Genomic DNA, 20,449 nt, shown 5'->3' with positions numbered 1-20,449 from the left:
TCCGCTCCTCTGCCGCCCACCTCCTCACCGTCCCTCGGTCTCGCCTATCCCGCCGTCGACCCCTGGGTCACGTCCTCCCGCGGTCCTGGAACGCCCTCCCTCCTCACCTCCGCCAAACTGATTCTCTCTCCCTCTTCAAAACCTTACTTAAAAATCACCTCCTCCAAGAGGCGTTCCCAGACTGAGCTCCTCTTCCCCCTCTACTCCCTCTGCCATCCCCCCTTTACGTCTCCGCAGCTAAAGCCTCATTTTCCCCTTTTCCCTCTGCTCCTCCACCTCTCCCTTCCCATCCCCACAGCACTGTACTTGTCCGCTCAACTGTATATATTTTCGTTACCCTATTTATTTTGTTAATGAATTGTACATCGCCTTGATTCTATTTAGTTGCCATTGTTTTTACGAGATGTTCTTCCCCTTGACGCTGTTCAGTGCCATTGTTCTTGTCTGTCCGTCTCCCCCGATTAGACTGTAAGCCTGTCAAACGGCAGGGACTGTCTCTATCTGTTGCCGATTTGTTCATCCCAAGCGCTTAGTTCATCCCAGTGCTCTGCACATAGTAAGCGCTCAATAAATACTATTGAATGAATGAATACTTGTTTTGTTGTCTGTCTCCCCCATTTAGACTGTGAGCCCGTTGTTGGGCAGGGATTGTCTCTATCTGTTGCCGAGTTGTATATTCCAAGCGCTTAGTACAGTGCTCTGCACATAGTAAGCACTCAATAAATACAATTGAATGAATGAATGAACATAGGGCTCACAGTGTAAGTAGGAGGGAGAGCAGGTATTGAATCCCCATTTTACCGATGAGGTAACTGAAGCCTGGAGAAGTGAAGTGACTTACCCAAGGTCACACAGCAGACAAGTGGCAGAGCTTGGATTAAAACCCACTTCCTCTGACTCCCAAGGGGCTTGAATGATCAGCTTTTGTACTTCACTTTACTCATTGAAGCAGGGGAAGTGGTAGTATCAGAAGATAAGCGTCAACATGATTGGATTTTAAAAAGCTGACCTATTATTATTGGCAGTAGGGCTATGTCATCCAAGAGACTGCCATAGTCAGCTCTAGTTAGTGGACTCAGAGAAGTGAGAAAAATTATTTAATGGATTAGGTAACCTAAAGCAAAGTTCAAGGAGCCAGGGCTGTTTAGCTTTGAGAGGAGAAGGCTAAAGAGGGCCTTTGTTTTGTTTCTGCTGAACTAGTCTTTTTTCTCCCAAGTTCTCAGAACTGTGCTCTAATAGTCCATGTGTCTAAACAAACCAGAACACAAGAAGGTGGAAAGAAAAAGTCAAACAAATTAATTTGTGAGGTACTCTGAGTAAAGGTTTGAGAGGGGAGAAAAAGGTATCATCAGGGACTTTTAACTTACGTTCTGCATTCCTTATACCACTTGTAGTGTAAATGGAAAGTTGGAAGCAAGTTATGGAGACAGATTTATCTTACTGCATTTCCCCAACTTCAGGGATGTCCAAGAGAAGAAGTACTCAACATGCTGGAAAAGGTTGTTCAAAATATTCCCAATGCCAGAAAATCAGCCAAGTATTGGGTATGTCTCGCACGACTTGAACCGACTGCAAATCCTGTTCAAGATATCCTTGTAATTTATGAGAAAGCGATGCTGGCAGGGGCTAAGGTGAGAATTGGAATGGATCAAATCATATTACAAAGTCGAGGTCTACAAATAATACTTCCTTACTGGAGAATAAATTAACACTTTTTTTCTTTAAAAAAAAAAAGTAGGTGATGAACAATTAAGTGACACAAATATTTGAGTAATGTGTCCGTAGGATGCAACAAAATGTTATGCACTTGTTCCCAATCTTTAGGATATGAATTTAATTTTTATTTATTTTTTAGTTTATGAAGATTGCTTCTTTATCCTGATCTGCCTCAATTAGTTAGTGGCTCTTTGCCGTGTGTGTGTGTTTGTGTGTGTGGCTGAAGGTAGCCCTAGGAAACCCACTGATCTAGAGGAATATCTTCATGCAGCTGAATGCTTTTAGTCATTGTTTGGTAGTTGCAATTCTATGAAACAGCCCAAATCAAGAAAAGTCATCTCATGAGAGAAGTCTTGCCTTTGAAATGCAGTTGCTGTGCCATAGATTTCAAAATTTGAAAATCTTAGCTAGAATGGTATTAATGTTCACAATTTGCACAGCTCAGTTACTATTTGAAAATGTCCATTTTTCTAATTTTTGCCTGCATTATAAAAAGTAATCCTTTGTATTAAGCCTATTGAAGAGCTGCGACATGCAGTTAGTGACATCCTAAAGAAGAAGAACCTACCCCACACTGATGTCGGTAAGCCAGAGTGTTTTGTTTTTCACCTTGAAAAGTGACCCTTAGGCTAGTTCTCCTTTATTAAAGTTACCTTCTATTTTGATTTTTATCCGATTGTACCTATGAATAGACCTAGTTTGGCAAAATCCAAAACCTGAGTAAAATCAAGAAGGAATACATTCACAGTGACTGTGTCCAAGTGGTAGAACACTCTAAACTGTAAGCTTGTTATGGGCAGAGAGCCATCTCTTATTGTACTCTCCCAAGTGCTTAGTACAGTGCTCTGCACAGAGTAAGTGCTCAAAAAATTTCATTGAAGTCTGGGGAAATTCTAGGCATGATTTTTCTTAATGGAAACTGGTTATGACGTAGCAAAAACTAGTGTGGGTGGTGATTTGTTACAACCTCATTAGGGACCTCATTCTGGTTATTGACAACCTCCTAAAGCAATTGATGTCCTTTGGTGTCACTCAAATTTGTGGCTGCTGCTTGCAGCCAAAAGCCTGCCTTGGCTATTGCATGTGATAAGCTTGGGTAAAGTGTTCCTGGATTTAGGTAGAAGGGCTACGAGGCCATCAGTTTAGAGGTGACCTAAATGAAACGAGGCTTAGGGCAGAGAAATGGCTAGACTGGGCTTTGATAGGGAATCCTGGAGGACCACCAGCAATTAGATTTCCCTAGAACCTCAGGTTCAGAGGTTTATGTCCCTGCATTCTCCTGTCTCCCCTGCTCAGTGGGAGCAAGAACCACATCTTTCCTTGATGACTTTCCTCGTTATTTGAGGATAAAAAAAAAATTAAGACTCCGAGGTGTAATTAAAAGGACACAAAAGGTAATCTAATCCATAGCTGCTTTTAGTCAGGGTGTTAATTAAATTATTCCAGATGAATGAGTCTATCCCCTTTGTGAAATCTCTTGACACTTTAAAAATCTCCTTTTCAAAACTTCTTCCATGACTAACTCTCCTTCTTGTCGGCCAACCCTCATTTAAAGTTACAGAATGATGATGCACATTGAAGATTAGGTGCTCATTCATCCCTCTGGAGTTATCAGCCTCTTTCTCTATACTCTACTATTTCTTCTATCTGTAATTTATTTTTAATGTCTGTGTCCCCCTGTAGACTGTAAGCTCCTTCTGGAGAGGGATTCTGTCTACCAACTCTATTAAATTACTACAGGGGTCTGCACACAGTAAGCCCTCTGATTAATAATAATGCCACTGCTTAATAATAATTGTTGTATTTAAACATTTACTATATGCCAAGCACTGTACTTGGGTAGATACAAGATCATCAGGGCCCATTTGGTGCTTAGTCAAAGTAGGATGAGGAAACTGTGGCACAGATAACTTTTCATATGTGCTTCTATTAATGGTACTTGTTGAGTGCTTACTATGTGCCAAACACTGTACTAAGTGCTGGAGTAGATCAAGATGATCAGGTTAGACATAGTCCCTGTCCCACATGGGGCTCAGTCTAAATTGTAGGGAGGAGGATTTAATCTCCATATTTCAAATGAGGTAACTGAAGCATGGAGCAGTTAAATGACTTGTCCAAGGTCACACAGCAGGCATGTGGCAGAGGCAGGATTAGAACCCAGGTCCTCTGACTCCCAGCTCTTTCCACTGTCACACTTCTTCCCAATGATTGATTATCCTTAATTGGGGAAGGCTTCATCACGAAGTGGGGCTTTGTGGGGGGCCAGATCTGTTTTACCCCCATTTTGAGTAACTTCTGGTTTAGGGCAACAGGGGCTTCTGTCAGAGCACCCTGCCTCAATCAACTGCAAAAGAATCCCTTGAGCCCAGAAATTTGCTGTTTTTCTTGCTAGAACTCAAAGTCCTAGCAGCCCTCAGGAACAATCATGTAAGATAGGCTCTGCTGCCTCCTAGAACTAAGCTAAACAACCTGAGCCCTAGGCTTCAAGCCAAAGTGGGGACACTGGCAAGGAGCTCAGATTGAACCAATATTTGGGTTCATCCAGATGTCTGTTTTGAAGAAGGGTTTGAAGACTTATATTATCCTTTATCTGAAATAGGTGGGTAGCCAGTGTTAATGGTTCAGAAGGACTGGGAGTGAAGTAGAATAGCCTAGTGGAAAGAGCACAGGTCTGGGAGCCAGAGGACCTGGGTTCTAATCCTAGTTTGGTCACATGTCTGCTCTGTGACTTTGGGCAAGTCACAACTTCTCCTAGCCTCAGTTTACCTCATCTGTGATTAAGACTGTGTGCAACTGTGCAGTACCCCCCCCACACACACACAGGAAGAACTGGAGGGAAGAGGGAGGTGAGATGTGTGAAGAAAACGTCTCTACCAGCGCCATTGTATTGTCCAACTCCTTTGAATCAATGCCTTACTGTGGCAGGAGAGTTTGCATACATTGAAGCTTAGAGCTATGCCATTGAGAGAGACTCTCTTTAGGGTTCCCATAAGGAAGAGGTCTAAGCCAAAGCATTCAAGTTGATTCACCTGTGCTGGGCAGCAGCAGCTTGGGAGAGTCAAAGGCAGCTCATCAAGTGATTAAAATGTTGATTAAAGACTCAGGTTTTTACTGTGTGGAAGACAATGGGCAACTACTTCCATATTTTTGACCAGGAACACTCTATGGACTACATACCAGAATAACTATGGATGAAGATGGAATGTTTTGGAGAATGTGTGTCCATGGAATTGCCATGGGTCAGAAATGGCTCAATGGCATTTGACAAGAACAGCAACCAGATTAGCTTGTATCTACCCCAATACTTAGTATAGTGCCTGGGACATAGTAAACACTTTAAATGTGATTTTTAAAAATCATATTTGGGTGGAGCTTAGGGAATGGATGGAGGATATGCATATGAGTCAGTAGCTATGCATTTCAGGAGGCACAGCGAAGAACTTGAGGCTGATTCTAGGGTTCCCGTTAAGTCATCTTTTTCCATTTTGGAATTCTGGTCTGCTCTTGTATGATGTTGCCTAGTAATACTTTGATGTTTTATCTTTGGCCTATGGCATCATCTATAAACCTGCTCTTTCTAGGAGAGAATGTTAACATGATTAATACAACCGAAGAAGGAACTGAGGAAGTCAGCGGTGAAGTAGCTAACCAAGGAGACACTGATGCAAGTTGGAAGTCTGAGCGAGAAGACTTGAAAAATAGGAGTTCCAGAAAGAGAGTGGGTGGGAAAATTGAGGAACAGCAGGATGATGATGATACCCCAAAAGATTCCAATGACTGTTTGAAGACTCCTGCACAAAGAGTCAGTGGAGCTTTCTTAATTAAGTACAATGTGTCAAATTTACCAAATCTGCAGAGGTAAGACCAGTTAGGAAGTAAACTTAAGGCTTTTTTCAAAATGCCTCATAGAAGTGAATTTCCAACATTTGTGGGCTTATTTTACAGTTGACAGTTGTTCATTCCCTACCTTTGTTGTTTGGCTTGAAGCTAGTTCTACAATGAGAACTGTTTATTTTGGGGACTTTAGGAGCTGCCTTTTTTTTTCTTTAAAGCTCTTACTATGTACCAGGCAGTGTACTAAGCACTGGGTAGATACAAGCCAATCAGGTTGGGCACAGTCCATATGCCACATGAGGCTAAACAGTCTTAATATCCATTTTATAGATGAGGGAACTTTTAAACTCAGTATGAGAAAAAATCTTTTTGTGATTTTCCCCTTACTTTTTTCAAGTGGAGGGCAAAGAATTTGGGGGGTGGGGTGGGGGGGAAGAAAGACAGTTTGAGAATCAGATTCCTGCCAGTTGGAAGTAGGAAGCCTACATGGCATAGCATAGGGAAGCAGCATTGGCCTAGTGGAAAAAGCATGGGCCTGGGAGTGTGGGACAGATTGGGTGGGATGGCAGGTTTGTTGGGGTACCATAAACTGGCAGGGAAATGCAGTAACTCAATAAGCAGTCGCTTTAATTTACCATTCCAGAAGCAGCTGGATAGGAGGGGGATGGCTCTGGTGGTGGTGGTAGTTCGAGACAGGGTCCTCAACTCTCCAGCCACAAATCTGATGCTAGCTCTCACTGAGGGAGACAGCATGCTGCTTCCTCTCTTAGCTAATGTAAGGATAATAATAATGTTGGTATTTGTTAAGCGCTTACTATGTGCCGAGCACTGTTCTAAGCGCTGGGGTAGACACAGGGGAATCAGGTTGTCCCACGTGGGGCTCACAGTCTTAATCCCCATTTTACAGATGAGGTAACTGAGGCACCGAGAAGTTAAGTGACTTGCCCAAAGTCACACAGCTGACAAGTGGTAGAGCCGGGGTTCGAACAATAATTGCATTTAAGTGCTTATTATGTGCCTAGCATTGTCATGAGTGCTGGGGTAGAAAGAGGTTAGACTGGATATAATCCCTGTCCCACATGGGCCTCGCAGTCTTAATCCCCATTTTACAGATAAGGCAACTGAGACACAAGTGAAGTGACGCCCATAATCACACAGCGCATATTGGAGAAGCAGCGTGGCTCAGTGGATAGAGCCTGGGCTTGGGAGTCAGAGGTCATGGGTTCAAATCCTGGCTCTGCCACTTGTCAGCTGGGTGACTGTGGTCAAGTCACTTAACTTCTCTGTGCCTCAGTTACCTCATCTGTAAAATGGGGATTAACTGTGAGCCTCACATGGGACAACCTGATGACCCTGTATCTACCCCAGCGCTTAGAACAGTGCTCTGCACATAGTAAATGCTTAACAAATACCAACATTATTATATGTGGCAGAGCTGGCATCAGAAACCAGGTCCTTCTGACTCCCAGAAGAGTCCGCAGTGAAGAGAAGCAGCGTGGTTTAGTGGCAAGAGCCTGGGCTTGGGAGTCAGAGGTCATGGGTTCTAATCCTGGTTCTGCCACTTGACAGTGTGTCACTTGTCATTTTGGGCAAGTCCCTTCCCTTCTCTGTGCCTCAGTTCCCTCATCTGTCAAATGGGGGTGAAGACTGTGAGCCCCACGTGGGACAGCCTGATCACCTTGTATCTACCCCAGTGCCTAGAACAGTGCTTGGCACATAGTAAGCACTTAAAAATACCACCATCACCATTCTAGGCCCAGGCTCTGTCCACTAGACCACGCTGCTTCTAAGGATGTGCATGAACACACCCAGCACAGGAGTAAAGGCTAATGTGTGTGTTTCCTTCAAGTGCAAAGAAGATGATGCAGTTAGATGTTGATTCTTCAGTTATGAACTTGAAGTTCCTCACCCCCGTGAGGCGGTCTCGACGCTTTCAAGATAAGACCTGTGAACTCCCAACTATGTTAAAAGATCACCACCTGTGCATTTCTTCTTTGGAACAACTGGCAGAATTGGGAGCTGAAACCAGTTGTTTTGTTTACCAGCAAAATGAAGCACTGCCCAGAATTGGCACAGAAGCTGAAGAACCACAGAGACAATGAAAGTTTGGCAAGAAATATCTTTTTTTAAGAAGAAAAAATCTTGGCTGTCTGATATGTATTTTTCATAAGTATGTAGAATTGGCTTAAGTGCTAGCATCTAGATATCTGCTTCCAAGCATGAGAATAGGTAATTGCGTGGTCACTAAGCAAAACAGTGGCCTTCAAACTGGCTGCTTTTGACTCACAGTTCTCCTTTCATTTCAAATGGATGGGGATTTTGTAGTGCTCAAGGCGTGTGAACAGACTGATATTACTTGATTGTTTTGCTCTGTTTTCTTTGCAACAAATTTCGTGGTGAAATAGTTTAAGCAAAATGTATCCTCCTTCATTAATTTAATTAATTTAATCGTTTGCTAAAACAGACAATTTCTAAAATGCAAAACTAAAGTTGGGGGAAATGGGGCAGGTGAATCAAAAGGACAGAGCTACCGTGTACAGCATTTTTAGGAATGGGTTGTTCATAAAGGGGACTTATTTTCTGGCCTAATCTAGCAACTTTGAGCAGTAACATCTACTTTCATTTAGAACCTAGGAGAAGATTCAGTATCCTTGAGATTTTATTAAAAAGAAAAAAAGAATCCTAGCATGACACTAATCTTTTAACACTATCTATTGTACTAATGAGCCAGTTCCAGCACTTAATATTCCCCAAGATGACAATAATAAATTGATCTTTTTAAAATATAAAGCTGAGTAAAGATATTGTAGTATTGTGGATTTTTTTTTTAAGCAGATGGTAAAACAGTTCAGCAGTGGGTCTGAACAGTAAAACCGCTTTCTGATAAAAAAAAAAAAAAAAAAAGATTTCATGACCCCACAATTTTTCAGTTTAAGGAGTTCTATCTAGCTCAGACTCAACTATCCAGCCCCTGGCAAGGTGGTGTTTTTTTCTGTGTCCACTTGAGTTTATGTAGATGGATTCCGTATCCAGTAAGACAGGTTAGTGTATTTGGATCTGAAGTCTGTAATACTGTAGTTCATTGTAAATTTCCTAGCTGTCAGACAAGTGGGCTGATGCTCATAATTTGCTGTCAAGGTGGATGAGTTAAAAAAAAAAAAAATTAAAGTACTTAATGAGTTGTTCACGTTAGAAGCTATTATTTCCACCAGGTTGACTTTCTGTATGTACAATCTTTAATATATTGCCCTCAGATTTGCTCTCTCTATTCGTTCATAATGATTATCTTTAGAAAGGCATGTTTTTTCAGCCCCCAAAGAAAGAGGTTGAAGGAGCCTCATTCTCCAGTGGCTTTTCACGTTGTGTGTGTGTGAATTATCTAGTAGTTTGCCCAATATTGATATTGATGATAATGATGGAATCTCCCATCGAGAACAACAGCTGAGCCTTGGGCCTGAGACTCTAGGATCAAGAACCTGTGTGGTGCAATTGATAATCCTGCTAGAGGCTTGTACAGAGCCACCTGCTCTCGCTCTCTCCCCTGCCAGTCATGTTCCCACTAGGGCACAGAGTGCAGCAGGATTGAGTGCCATGCAACAAGGGGCGGAGAAAGAAAAAAACTTCTCAGCTTTCAATTCTTAGTTCAGCAGTTACGTTTTCTGGCCCTGCATCCTCTATGTGAACTAAGAAGGTGTCTTTCCTCAACTCCCCACTCTGTATTTTGGGAAACTATAAGTAGACCAATCTTGAGATAGCAAATCCCTATAGGCCCTGGACTGCATTTGCTTTGGAAATCTTCACTGGGCTACTTCAGGATCATATATCCTTTGGGCACGCAAGTATTGATTAGTGAAATACCATACTTGGCATTAGGAAGAAATTGGAAATTGCTAATGAAAGAAGCCAGTAAATGCCATTTGGCCCAGTTGTTTTGGAATTTGAAGGACAGATGAAATTATCACTCTTGCTTATTGTTCATCTTAAAGTCTTTTGCAACCATCAGCCCAATTTGGCTATAAAGCAAAGGTGCCCAAATTTTATTTTGAGTCCCCAGGGTCAGGATATCCACTAAAGAAGAGCACTGAGGGGATATGGAGGAGATGAGGAGGGAATGGATTTGATAACTCATAACATTATAAAGTCTGTTACATATATAATTGTAGTTTTAAACCATTAATCCTCATTCAGGTGGCTGCTTTTTCAAATAAATGTATTAGAATTAACAATCTTGTCTGTCACTGAATTTGTCATTGTTTATAGTGATTACAAATTTAAAATGGAAAATTACACAATTGCTTTCATTCCACATAAGTACTCCTACTTTTTTGTTTCCATTCAGTAAACCGGAGCTGAAGGCCATTAGGTTGGAGTTGTGCAGACAGGGCCGCTGGGGTGTTTGCCTCCTAATTGGTGTGGGAGTTTGCCCTTCTGTTTTGGAGCCCTGAAGACCCCTTTCTTCCCTTCCCACCCACTAGCAAACTCCTCTCACCCTGCCATCAGTCTCCCTCTTCCCTGCCCTGACCACCACCAGTGAGAAGCAGTGGAATGCTGGGACAAGGAAAACCTTACTCAGAGGCATTTATCGAGCACTTACTGAATGGTGGTAGGCATGCTTCCTTCCCACAAGGAGTTTACAGTTAAAGTCTTTCAATCGGGCAGTAAAGGGCTGGAAGGCAGGACTAGTTGTTTTCAGAGGGATACACAAAATCTCATATAGAATCTTTTATTATTGGCACACATTATCACTGTGTTGATCACAATTTAAATATATTGCTTTGGTCTATTTTGGATTTTGAAAAAAAACTCTCAACTCATTCATTCAATAGTATTTATTGAGCGCTTACTATATGCAGAGCACTGTACTAAGCGCTTGGGATGAACAAGTCGGCAACAGATAGAGACAATCCCTGCCGTTTGATGGGCTTACAGTCTAATCGGGGGAGGCGGACAGACAAGAACAATGGCAATAAATAGAGTCAAGGGGAAGAACATCTCATAAAAACAATGGCAACTAAATAGAATCAAGGCAATGTACAATTCGTTAACAAAATAAATAGGGTAATGGAAATATATACAGTTGAGTGGACGAGTACAGTGCTGTGTGGATGGGAAGGGAGAGGTGGAGGAGCAGAGGGAAAAGGGGAAAAAGAGGGTTTAGCTGCGGAGAGGTAAAGGGGGGGTGGCAGAGGGAGTAGAGGGAGAAGAGGAGCTCAGTCTGGGAAGGCCTCTTGGAGGAGGTGAATTTTAAGTAGGGTTTTGAAGAGGGGAAGAGAATCAGTTTGGCAGAGGTGAGGAGGGAGGGCGTTCCAGGACCGCGGGAGGACGTGGCCCAGGGGTCGACGGCGGGATAGGCGAGACTGAGGGACCGTGAGGAGGTGAGCGGCAGAGGAGCGGAGCGTGCGGGGTGGGCGGTGGAAAGAGAGAAGGGAGGAGAGGTAGGAAGGGGCAAGGTGATGGAGAGCCTTGAAGCCTAGAGTGAGGAGTTTTTGTTTGGAGCGGAGGTCGATAGGCAACCACTGGAGTTGTTTAAGGGGAGTGACATGCCCAGATCGTTTCTGCAGGAAGATGAGCCGGGCAGCGGAGTGAAGAATAGACCGGAGCGGGGCGAGAGAGGAGGAAGGGAGGTCAGAGAGAAGGCTGACACAGTAGTCTAGCCGGGATATAACGAGAGCCTGTAGCAGTAAGGTAGCCGTTTGGGTGGAGATGAAAGGGCGGATCTTGGCGATATTGTAGAGGTGAAACCGGCAGGTCTTGGTAACGGATAGGATGTGTGGGGTGAACGAGAGAGACGAGTCAAGGATGACACCGAGATTGCAGGCCTGAGAGATGGGAAGGATGGTCGTGCCATCCACGGTGATAGAGAAGTCTTGGAGAGGACTGGGTTTGGGAGGGAAGATGAGGAGCTCAGTCTTGCATGGCACTGTACCACTTAGCTCACTTGAAAGCTTACCTCCTGCTATTGACAGCAACTGACATGCACTTATTTAGTGGGCTAAAATGAAGTCCTTTCATTAGGTTTTATATTTAAATCCAAACCACATGCAAATATAATTTTCAAGGAACTCTGGATTCAGATTGAAAGAAAGGAAAAAGGGCAGATTGACATTCACTTTTCAAAATGTTTTTTTTTTACCTGCCAATCGGTCTTTTAACTCTTCTAAAGGATTCAGAAGTTTAAGGTCCATTTTCCTGCCATCAATCACCCCATCACTTCCTCAGATAATTCAGTGGGTCTAGGAGTCACTACTTCTATTTCTTCTTTAGTCTCATCTAGGAATGAGCTTTTCTGATAACTTCATTTATTAAGGAAAGATGTCATCAGAGGGCCCAAGTCTGCAGTATTTGGATATGTACAGTATAAATTATTTATATTAATGTCTGTCTCCCCTTCTAGACTGTAAGCTCATTATGGTCAGGAAACATGTCTGCTAGTTGTGTTGTACTAAGCGTATGGGAGAGTACAGGGCTCTGCACACAGTAATCACTCAAATATAATTGATTATGGGCAGGGAATGTGTATACAAACTCTGTTGTACAATTGAACTCTGTTGTGCTCTCCCAAGCACTTAGTACAATGCTCTGTACACAGTAAGTGCTCAATAAAGTTGATTGACTCACCTGGAAAAGATCACCATTCTTTCATTCAATTTTATTTATTGAGCACTTACTGTGTATCTACCCCAAAGCTTTGAACAGTGCCTGGCACTTAGTAACCACTTAACAAATACCATTAACGGTAACAACAACATAGTAAGCGTTTAACAAATAATGTTTGGAAAAAAAAAAATTCCCAAATGGAGCAGGGATTGGGTCCAATCTGATTTTCTAGTATCTACCACAGTACTTGAAACAGTAAGCGTTTAACAGATGCCACAATTATTATTATCATTAGAAAGTGTGTTAACGATGATGTAACTGAGGCACAACAACTTGCCCAAGGTTACACAGCAGATAAGTGGAGGATTTGGGACTTAGAACCCAGATCCTTGCACTAGGCCATACTGCTTCATCCCCTCCTCCTCACTGCCTGGAACCTCTGCCACAACAGACTACCCGACCATCCCTCCTACCCTCAGCCCCACCTGCCTGGCAACAGCAGGTGCAGCACTTAGCAACAGCCCCTGTTGAGTCCAAGCCGGGCCCAGTTCACAGTAGGCGTGTTCAGAGCAGTCCCTCCACATAGTAACCGGTCTACCCCCCACTCCTCGACCCCACTTCCCCTAACAGTTATCACCCTCTCCTCCTCCCCCCTCCCGTCCCACCCCCTTAGCACTGTACTCGTCCGCTCAACTGTATATATCGTCATCACCCTATTTACTTTGTTTAATGAGATGTACATCACCCTGATTCTATTTATTTGCCATTGTTTTTATGAGATGTTCTTCCTCTTGACTCTATTTATTGCCATTGTTCTTGTCTGCTTGTCTCCCCCGATTAGACTATAAGCCCGTCAAAGGGCAGGGACTGTCTCTATCTGTTACCGATTTGTACATTCCAAACGCTTAGTTCAGTGCTCTGCACATAGTAAGCGCTCAATAAATACTATTGAATGAATGAATGAATACCAACTCTATTGTGTCATTCTCCCAAGTGCTTAGTACAGTTCTTAAAGTGGGCAGCATGCTGCAGTTGGATAGAGCCTGGGCTTGGGAGTCAGAAGGTCATGGATTCTAATCCTGGCTGTGCCACATGTCTACTGTGTGACCTTGGGTGAGTCACTTCACTTTGCTGGGCCTCAGTTCCCTCATCTGGAAAATGGGCATTGAGACTGAGTCCCATGTGGAATTGTGTCCAACCCAACTTGCTTGTATCCACCCCAGCACATAGTAGAGCACCTGGTGTGTAGGAAGTGATTAATAATAATAATAATGTTGGTATTTGTTAAGCGCTTACTATGTGCCAAGCACTGTTCTAAGCGCTGGGGTAGACATAGGGGAATCAGGTTGTCCCACGTGGGGCTCACAGTCTTCATCCCCATTTTACAGATGAGGGAACTGAGGCGCAGAGAAGTGAAGTGACTTGCCCACAGTCACACAGCCGACAAGTGGCAGAGCTGGGATTCGAACTCATGAGCCCTGACTCCAAAGCCCGTGCTCTTTCCACTGAGCCACGCTGCTTCTCCATATTAGATTAACAAATACTATAATAATAACTACAGTACACTATACACGGTAAGAACTCAATAAATGCCATTGATTGTATATGCTAGCAGGAGGTAGGCTTTGCCTGCATTTTCTGGGGCAACCGGTGGTGGGGAGAAATGGGGTTTGGCCCACGGTATCTGGGATTTGGCAGGAGGGCAACTGCACATTCACTAGCCTCCATCACACTCCTCTTTATTTTGTCTGCGTGGACATTCCCCTTCACCTGGCAACTTCTAAATGTTGTGCACCTTTACTGGATTTGATAATGAAGCTTCATAGCCTAGTGCATCTGCTTCTCACCTTGTTTGGGTGAACAGATTTTAATTTTTAATATTTGTTTGCTAATTAAAATGAAAATCTGCAGAAATCAAAGCTTCCCAATACAGTGAGCTTTGTTGACTGTCCCTGAGCACTTTGGAGAGAAGGAATCTTGAGATAAAGCAATGACTTTTTCTATTGACTAAGTGGGGCACCTTGTGGTCTTGGGTTGTTTTTAAATCTTTTTTATACTGCTTAAAAGTAAACATTTTCAAATACCTAATGTGCTGTCCAACCTCTCAGGGTGACACCTGGCGAGTTTCCAGCACTCTACCAGTCGGCTATGGGAGGGAAAGTCAAGTAGAGGCATACCCATTCCATTTCTGGCTAGTGAGTGGCAGTGGCTAGTGAGTGGAAGGCATTCTGCTACAAGTCAAAACTCACCTGTACTGGGCAGCAGAAGCATGGGAGAGAGTTGAGGGCAGAGACTCGTTTACTACGTGGAAGGAGGCAATGTAAACAACTTTGGTATTTTTACCAAGAAAACTCTATAGATATACCACCAGAATAACTGCAGAAGTAAGTGGGGCATTCTGAGAGAGATGTGTCTGTAGCATCGCTATGGGTTGGTCATGACTTGACAGGATAAGACGATAACATGCTTCATGTTGTTATCAAAAAATGAATGTCTACAATTGAAAAAACATGGATGCCCCTGCCCTAGTCAGTTTCCCAGGTTTAGTTCAGTGAAACATGAAACTCTCCTGGAAGGTGCATGAAGGCAATAAAATCTGGTCATAAGATGTTGGGTGAATAGGTGTAGCATAGTGAGTTTTAGTTTTGTTTTTTCCAAGAAGCTCACCACAGCTTTCGTATAATAATAACTCCATTTTTAAAACACCCCTGAAAGAGGAGGAAAACATTACTGGAAATTTTCAGGTTCAGAAAAATTCTGGAATCACAATCTTCATCTTAATTTTATGCTTAGATTATTTTATATAATGTGCTGCAACAAATGCTCATATAGTTTAGCATGCCCCAAGTTAAAAAAAAAACAAAACACAACCTTGGCAAAGTAAGCATTAAATAAAGTTAGTTGGGGTATTTCTTTCTCTTTGGAATTGTGTAGCAACTGTCTTCCAGAGAGCTCCAAACACTATTATCCTGTGTCATAACCTACATTTAGCTTTTGTGATGCAGTGATGCAAAACTGGACATTTTTCCCATGGAGTGTAATGGACCAAACCTGAAGAGCTGCTATACCATCATGGGAGACTTTGCTATCCTGAAGGTAATTGGTGAGGGCTCCTTTGGTAGGGCTCTCTTAATTTGGCAAGAAAGCAGTAACCAGACACATGCCATGAAGGAAATAGGACTTCCTACGGTAATTCTGAAAGCTTTTGCTCCTAGAACATAAGCAACTGATTAAATCACAATGAGCTTGACTTTTTTCCCCTACAGAACAAATTTATCAAAAACTAGAACCTGGTGATTTGCGTTTGTTTTCGGTACCTTAACCCCATACATTCCCACAGGACTGAATGTACCTGCTTGTCATAATAATCGAAGGCTCAAGCTCAGTGTGTTATCTGTTTTGGAAGGAACAATCAGGTTTTATGAGAAAATAAGTAAAGTAAATAAAACAGGAAGTATTCGACTCATGGACAAAACTGATTAGCCTGACTACCCTGGAGAAACTGAAGTTTTAATAAGTTCAGGGTTCTTTTTTTAACTACATCATGGAGGAAAGTAGTAAAGCTTTAGATGGTTATGCTGGTTATGATGAACATATGAGAAAGCTAATTATCTGAATTAATTGGCACCACAGTGCATTTGGATAATTCACTTAAAATTTGGCTGTCTTGGAAAGGCCCATGGCCATTTGAGCATTTTAGTTGCATTATTCTAATGGATTTTTTTTTCCCAGTGATACAAACTAACCTCACTTCAGATAATTGAAATTTGGACAATTTATTTTCTACTGTAAAAAGAATTGATAATATCAGCCCTTTGGGCTGAAGAAGAAGAGTGGGTCTGGGTAAATGTGCCATAAAAAGTCCTCTCATGCTTACACAGGGAGCAGGGGAGGATGCTAGCTCCAGGTATACTTACTCATGGGTTCTGTGGTGGCACACCCAGCCTCAGGGAGGGAGAGAGAGAGAACAAGAAAAAGTATACACACAGCCATCTGACTTGGAGTTGGAAAGAATGATGGAGGCAGGACCAGAGACAGAGTAGACCTTTATTTTGTGGGTGGGCTCCTGATACCTCTGTAGCCCCATGACATAGCCTCTGCCTGGCCCCTGTGAGGAACCAAGGCCTGACTTTGGGGACAGCTATCTTATTCCCCTGGTGGTCCCTAAGTGCCAGCTGTTCATTTTGGATTTAGGAGTGGACAAAGGGTGTGACCTCCAGAGGGGGAAAGGAGACAGATTCTGAGAGGACAGAGCTGCAGGGAGATAGAGAAGAGACAGTTGAGACTCCAAAGACAATAGAGACAGAGAATCATGTTATGTCATGGGTTGAGTGGGAACCTCCACCCGTGCCCCCTGCCTGGCACTGATTAGGTGCCACCTGGGTCTACTTGTGATGGAAAGCTGAGCAGAGCGCTCCCCACTTCTCCCCACCCCCGGCCCCTGGGTAGGGATGAGGGACAGGGTCTGAAGTGGGGTAGAGGGCATGGAAAAAGCCCCTGACTGGCCCTGGAGCAGGGTAGGGGTGAAAAGGGCACTGAATCCTGCAGTGGTCAGGAGAGGGCCCTGTCTAAGAAGAACCCTGGTGAGTCTTCCCTGGCTGTGACAGGAAGCGGGAGAGACCCCCCCCCAAGCCAGAAAGAGGACGTCCAAGGAATGGAGTTGCCATGAGGGGAAGCACTCCTGATTCATCTCTGCCCCCAGTAGCTGAGGGGATGAAGCTAAGTTGCTTTGCCACCAGTGTCTCAAGTCTGGACAGAACTCCAGGGGGGACAGAACTCCAGGGGGGTGGAATTTTTCTCTTTACCCCTCAGAGGGGGCCTATACTTACCTCACCTGATTCGACAGGGAGCCTCAAGATGAAAAGTTGTAAAATTTCTGAATCTGAAGGCTTCTAAGGGCTCTGGCCAAGTCAACCAATTTTTAAAGCACAGCAATGGTCACTGAAATCCTAAAGCAAATTTTATCTTTGTTCTGTAAAGTACAGGCAGATTCTGAGAAAATCAACTTTGGGAATTGATTTGGCTGTCATTTTTGCCTCTCTCTGTTTCAGTAGTGCCAGTTGTACCAGCAACCATCTCTAGTCAGCTCTGAGAAAACAAGGAGACATTTGGTTTAAAGTCTGTTGAATCAGTGGTTCAAAGTCAGTTCCAGTGTCCAATTCCAATCTTTTTTTGTTGCTTCTTCTTTTTTTAATTTACTTGTAGAACTATATCTGACTAAACATTTTCTTCTGATCTCTCTCTGATATACAGAGCTCTAGGAAGGAAACAATTCTGTTGGCTAAGATGAAACACCCCAATATTGTTACCTTTAAATAATCTTTTGAGGGTAAATAAACCCATTTATTATTTAAGCCCATTTATTATTTACTAAAATTGTCTATCTGAATTTTGCTATGTACAGTTGTATCATACATGTAATCGCCTTTAATTCTATTTAAGCACATGGACACCTGTATATCGTGATGGAATACCACGATGAAGGTGACAAACCAGAAGATCAAACAACAAAAAGGAAAGTTATTTCCTGAAGACACGGTAAGAAGACCAAATTTTTACTTGGCATCTGTTAAGCGCTGGGATAGATACAAGATAATCCGGTTGAACATAATCCATGTCCCATATGGGGCTCACAGTCTTAATCCCCATTTTACAGATGAGGTAACCAAGGCACAGAGAAATTACCTGATTTGCCTGAGGTCACACAGCAGACCTGGGATTAAACCTCTTCCTTCTACTTCCACAGTCTCATCCTTCTCCTGTTTCCCTGTGGTTTCTCAAGAGGAGGTCTTCCACTTGAACTTAAACTCCACTCCTTCCAACAGCCTCTGCTCTTATCTTCTCTCACCTCTTAAAAGCACCTGGACCTACTTGCCTCCCCTACCTCACTGCTCTCTTCAATGTCTCTCTCTCCTTCCCTTCTTGCCTTCAAACACACTCTAGTCTTCCCCATACCAAAAAAGCCCTCTCTCCATCCCACAGCTGGGGTAGATAGATACAAGATAATTGGATTGGATGTGGTCCCTGCCCCATGGTCTTTAGATGACAGAGACCTGGGATTTTTCTTATTAAACTGAAAAAAGAGTAAAATCAAGTTAAATTGAAATTATGAAGAAATGCAAAGTTGGCATCTTCTCCTGTGCTGCTTTATTGAGAGTGTGAAGGCATTTTTGACTGACTGACTGACCTGCTCCTTCCTCTGCCACTCCCCACTCCATAACACCCATTCTGTCTATCCAGCTGTTCTCAACCAGCGCAGTACTGTTTCAAATGCTCAGGCTTCCTGTACTCTGGGGATCACATTCTTGACAAACCACTCTCACTATATTACCTGCACCTTGACCTGTATCATGCAACTGCCCACATCAGTGGCATCGTGTTCTATCCAGAGAGATGATGTGCATTGTGGGAAAAACACATGCTAGTTCTTTAAATGTTATGAGCCCATGCATTGTGGAAGAACTGAAGGTCTCTCTAAATCCTTGAATGTGATAAATACTTTTCCAGAATCATGGCTTTATCAGTGTTACTGCCTTAAGAAAAGATGACAGATGGGCTTCTTTTTTTCCCCCTCCTAGATACTTCATTGGTTTGCACAAATGTGCTTGGGAGTGAATCATATTCATAACAAGGGTGTGTTGCATAGATATATCAAATCTAAAGTGAGGAGAAAACATTTACCACTTTTTAAAAGATTCTTGCCCTGCCTCATTTGGGATAAACCTGTCTAGTTAAGACTCATTTAGTTTATAAGTTTTTGTAAAAAGCTGTGCTTATAGTTAACCAATTAAAGTACTTTTATTTCAGAACACAAGGCAATGAGAACGTCTGAGTCTTAGTCTATGCAACTAATTTATTTTTCAAAAAATTTAAATGATGCAGATGGTTTGCCATGGTCATTTGCCATTGATTTTGTGTTTTAGCGTGGGTGGAAAATAAATATAAGCTTGGGCCCAGATACAGCTAATGTTTGCTCTTTTCCCTTTAGCAATTAAGATTCTAAAATCATGTGTGAGTCTGACATCCATATGATTATCTGCTCTTAATTCTTCTGTGACTTTTAATACCCACTTGCTTCCCCCCAAATAAAAAAAATTAGGAAATCTGTGAAAAAAATAATAATAGCACTGATTAAGCACTTATTATAGCCTAGGGACTGATGTCATATCAGCCACAGTCCCTGTCCCTCATGGGATTCATAATCTATTCATCCCTCCATTTTACAGATGAGGAAACAGAGGCCCACAGAGATTAACGGCTTGCCCAAGCTCATACAGCAGTCCAGTGCCAGAGCTGGGACTAGAACCGAGGTCTCCTGGCTCCTGGTCCCATGCTCCTTCCATTAGGCCATGCAGGAAGGATCCGTGCTTCCACAGTTTTCCATCCATTTCCTCTGTTCCTTTTCAGGTTAAGGAAAGTCTAGCATTTCTCATGTTGAACACTGGAGTATTTGACCAAAGAAAAAATAGGAATTATTCTCCTTTTTTGTAATGCAGAATATCTTCCTCACTCAGAAGGATAAAGGGAAATTAGGAGATTTTGGATCTGCCCGGCTACTCTCCAAGTAAGTAGGCCTCTTCCCTGGCAGACTCGATTCAAAACAAACCTTATTGAATGCCCTTCGGTAACCGTCATTTTATCACTGTTTTGGTTAGCCCTTTGGCGTTCGCTTGTACCTATGTGGGAACACCTTATTATGTGCCTCTGGAAATATGGGGGAATATGCCCTACAACAATAAAAGGCTTGTGCTGAACTCTTCCCTCCTCAAAGACATGTATTAGCCTGGTGTCTTGCAACAGTTGGATTGTGAGCCACCTTGAAGGCATCTATCTGTTTGGGGGTAGAAAACACTAGTTTTGAAGCCCCTAGAAGTGGCTCTCTGAGACACGTGGTCCCATCTCCACGTCAACCAGGAAGCTGTGAGTGGGTGGGGACCTGACATTGAACGGCTGGGTTGGATTGGACAACTAAGTGGCATTTTTTTTCCATTGGTATTTAAGTGTTTTTTATGTGCCAGGAACTGTACTAAGTGCTTGGGTAGGTACAAGTTGAACAAGTTGGAAACAGTCCCTGTCCCACGTGGGGCCCACAGTCTTAATCCCCATTTTACAGATAAGGTAACTGAGGCACACAGAAGTAAAGTGACTTGCACAGGTCAGACAATCATTTATTGAGTTTTTACTATCTGCTGAGCACTGTACTGAGTGCTTGGGAGAGTACAATATAACAGTAAACAGACACACTTCAATCATGTTTATTGAGTGCTTACTGTGCGCAAAATGTCCCTCTAGACTGCAAGCC

The 20,449-nt window shown here is 42.9% G+C and overlaps 2 protein-coding genes across 7 annotated transcripts in view; both read left to right on the top strand.

Moving 5' to 3' along the window:
• LOC100078732 (cytoskeleton-associated protein 2-like) overlaps nucleotides 1-9,773 on the top strand; it is a 47,319-nt gene extending 37,546 nt beyond the window's left edge. For all 6 annotated transcript variants that reach the window (XM_029049720.2, XM_007655450.3, XM_029049719.2 and 3 more), the window contains 4 exons: nucleotides 1,461-1,631; nucleotides 2,230-2,299; nucleotides 5,298-5,574; nucleotides 7,400-9,773. In XM_029049720.2, the coding sequence (XP_028905553.1) occupies nucleotides 1,461-1,631; nucleotides 2,230-2,299; nucleotides 5,298-5,574; nucleotides 7,400-7,652 (771 nt within the window). In that variant the 3' untranslated portion in view covers nucleotides 7,653-9,773. The remainder of the gene's footprint in view (nucleotides 1-1,460; nucleotides 1,632-2,229; nucleotides 2,300-5,297; nucleotides 5,575-7,399) is intronic.
• A 2,683-nt stretch (nucleotides 9,774-12,456) lies between these two features.
• LOC100078695 (serine/threonine-protein kinase Nek3-like) lies at nucleotides 12,457-19,929 on the top strand. Its single transcript, XM_029051080.1, is given in 7 exon segments — nucleotides 12,457-12,461; nucleotides 15,153-15,250; nucleotides 17,590-17,635; nucleotides 17,637-17,685; nucleotides 18,726-18,809; nucleotides 19,644-19,711; nucleotides 19,803-19,929. Coding segments are annotated over 7 exon segments (477 nt in total).
• Nucleotides 19,930-20,449: the final 520 nt, after the last annotated feature.

The sequence above is a fragment of the Ornithorhynchus anatinus genome, chromosome X1 (genome assembly GCF_004115215.2).
Source record: "Ornithorhynchus anatinus isolate Pmale09 chromosome X1, mOrnAna1.pri.v4, whole genome shotgun sequence".
NCBI lineage: Eukaryota > Metazoa > Chordata > Mammalia > Monotremata > Ornithorhynchidae > Ornithorhynchus > Ornithorhynchus anatinus.
This window is presented reverse-complemented; position numbering and strand designations above follow the sequence as displayed.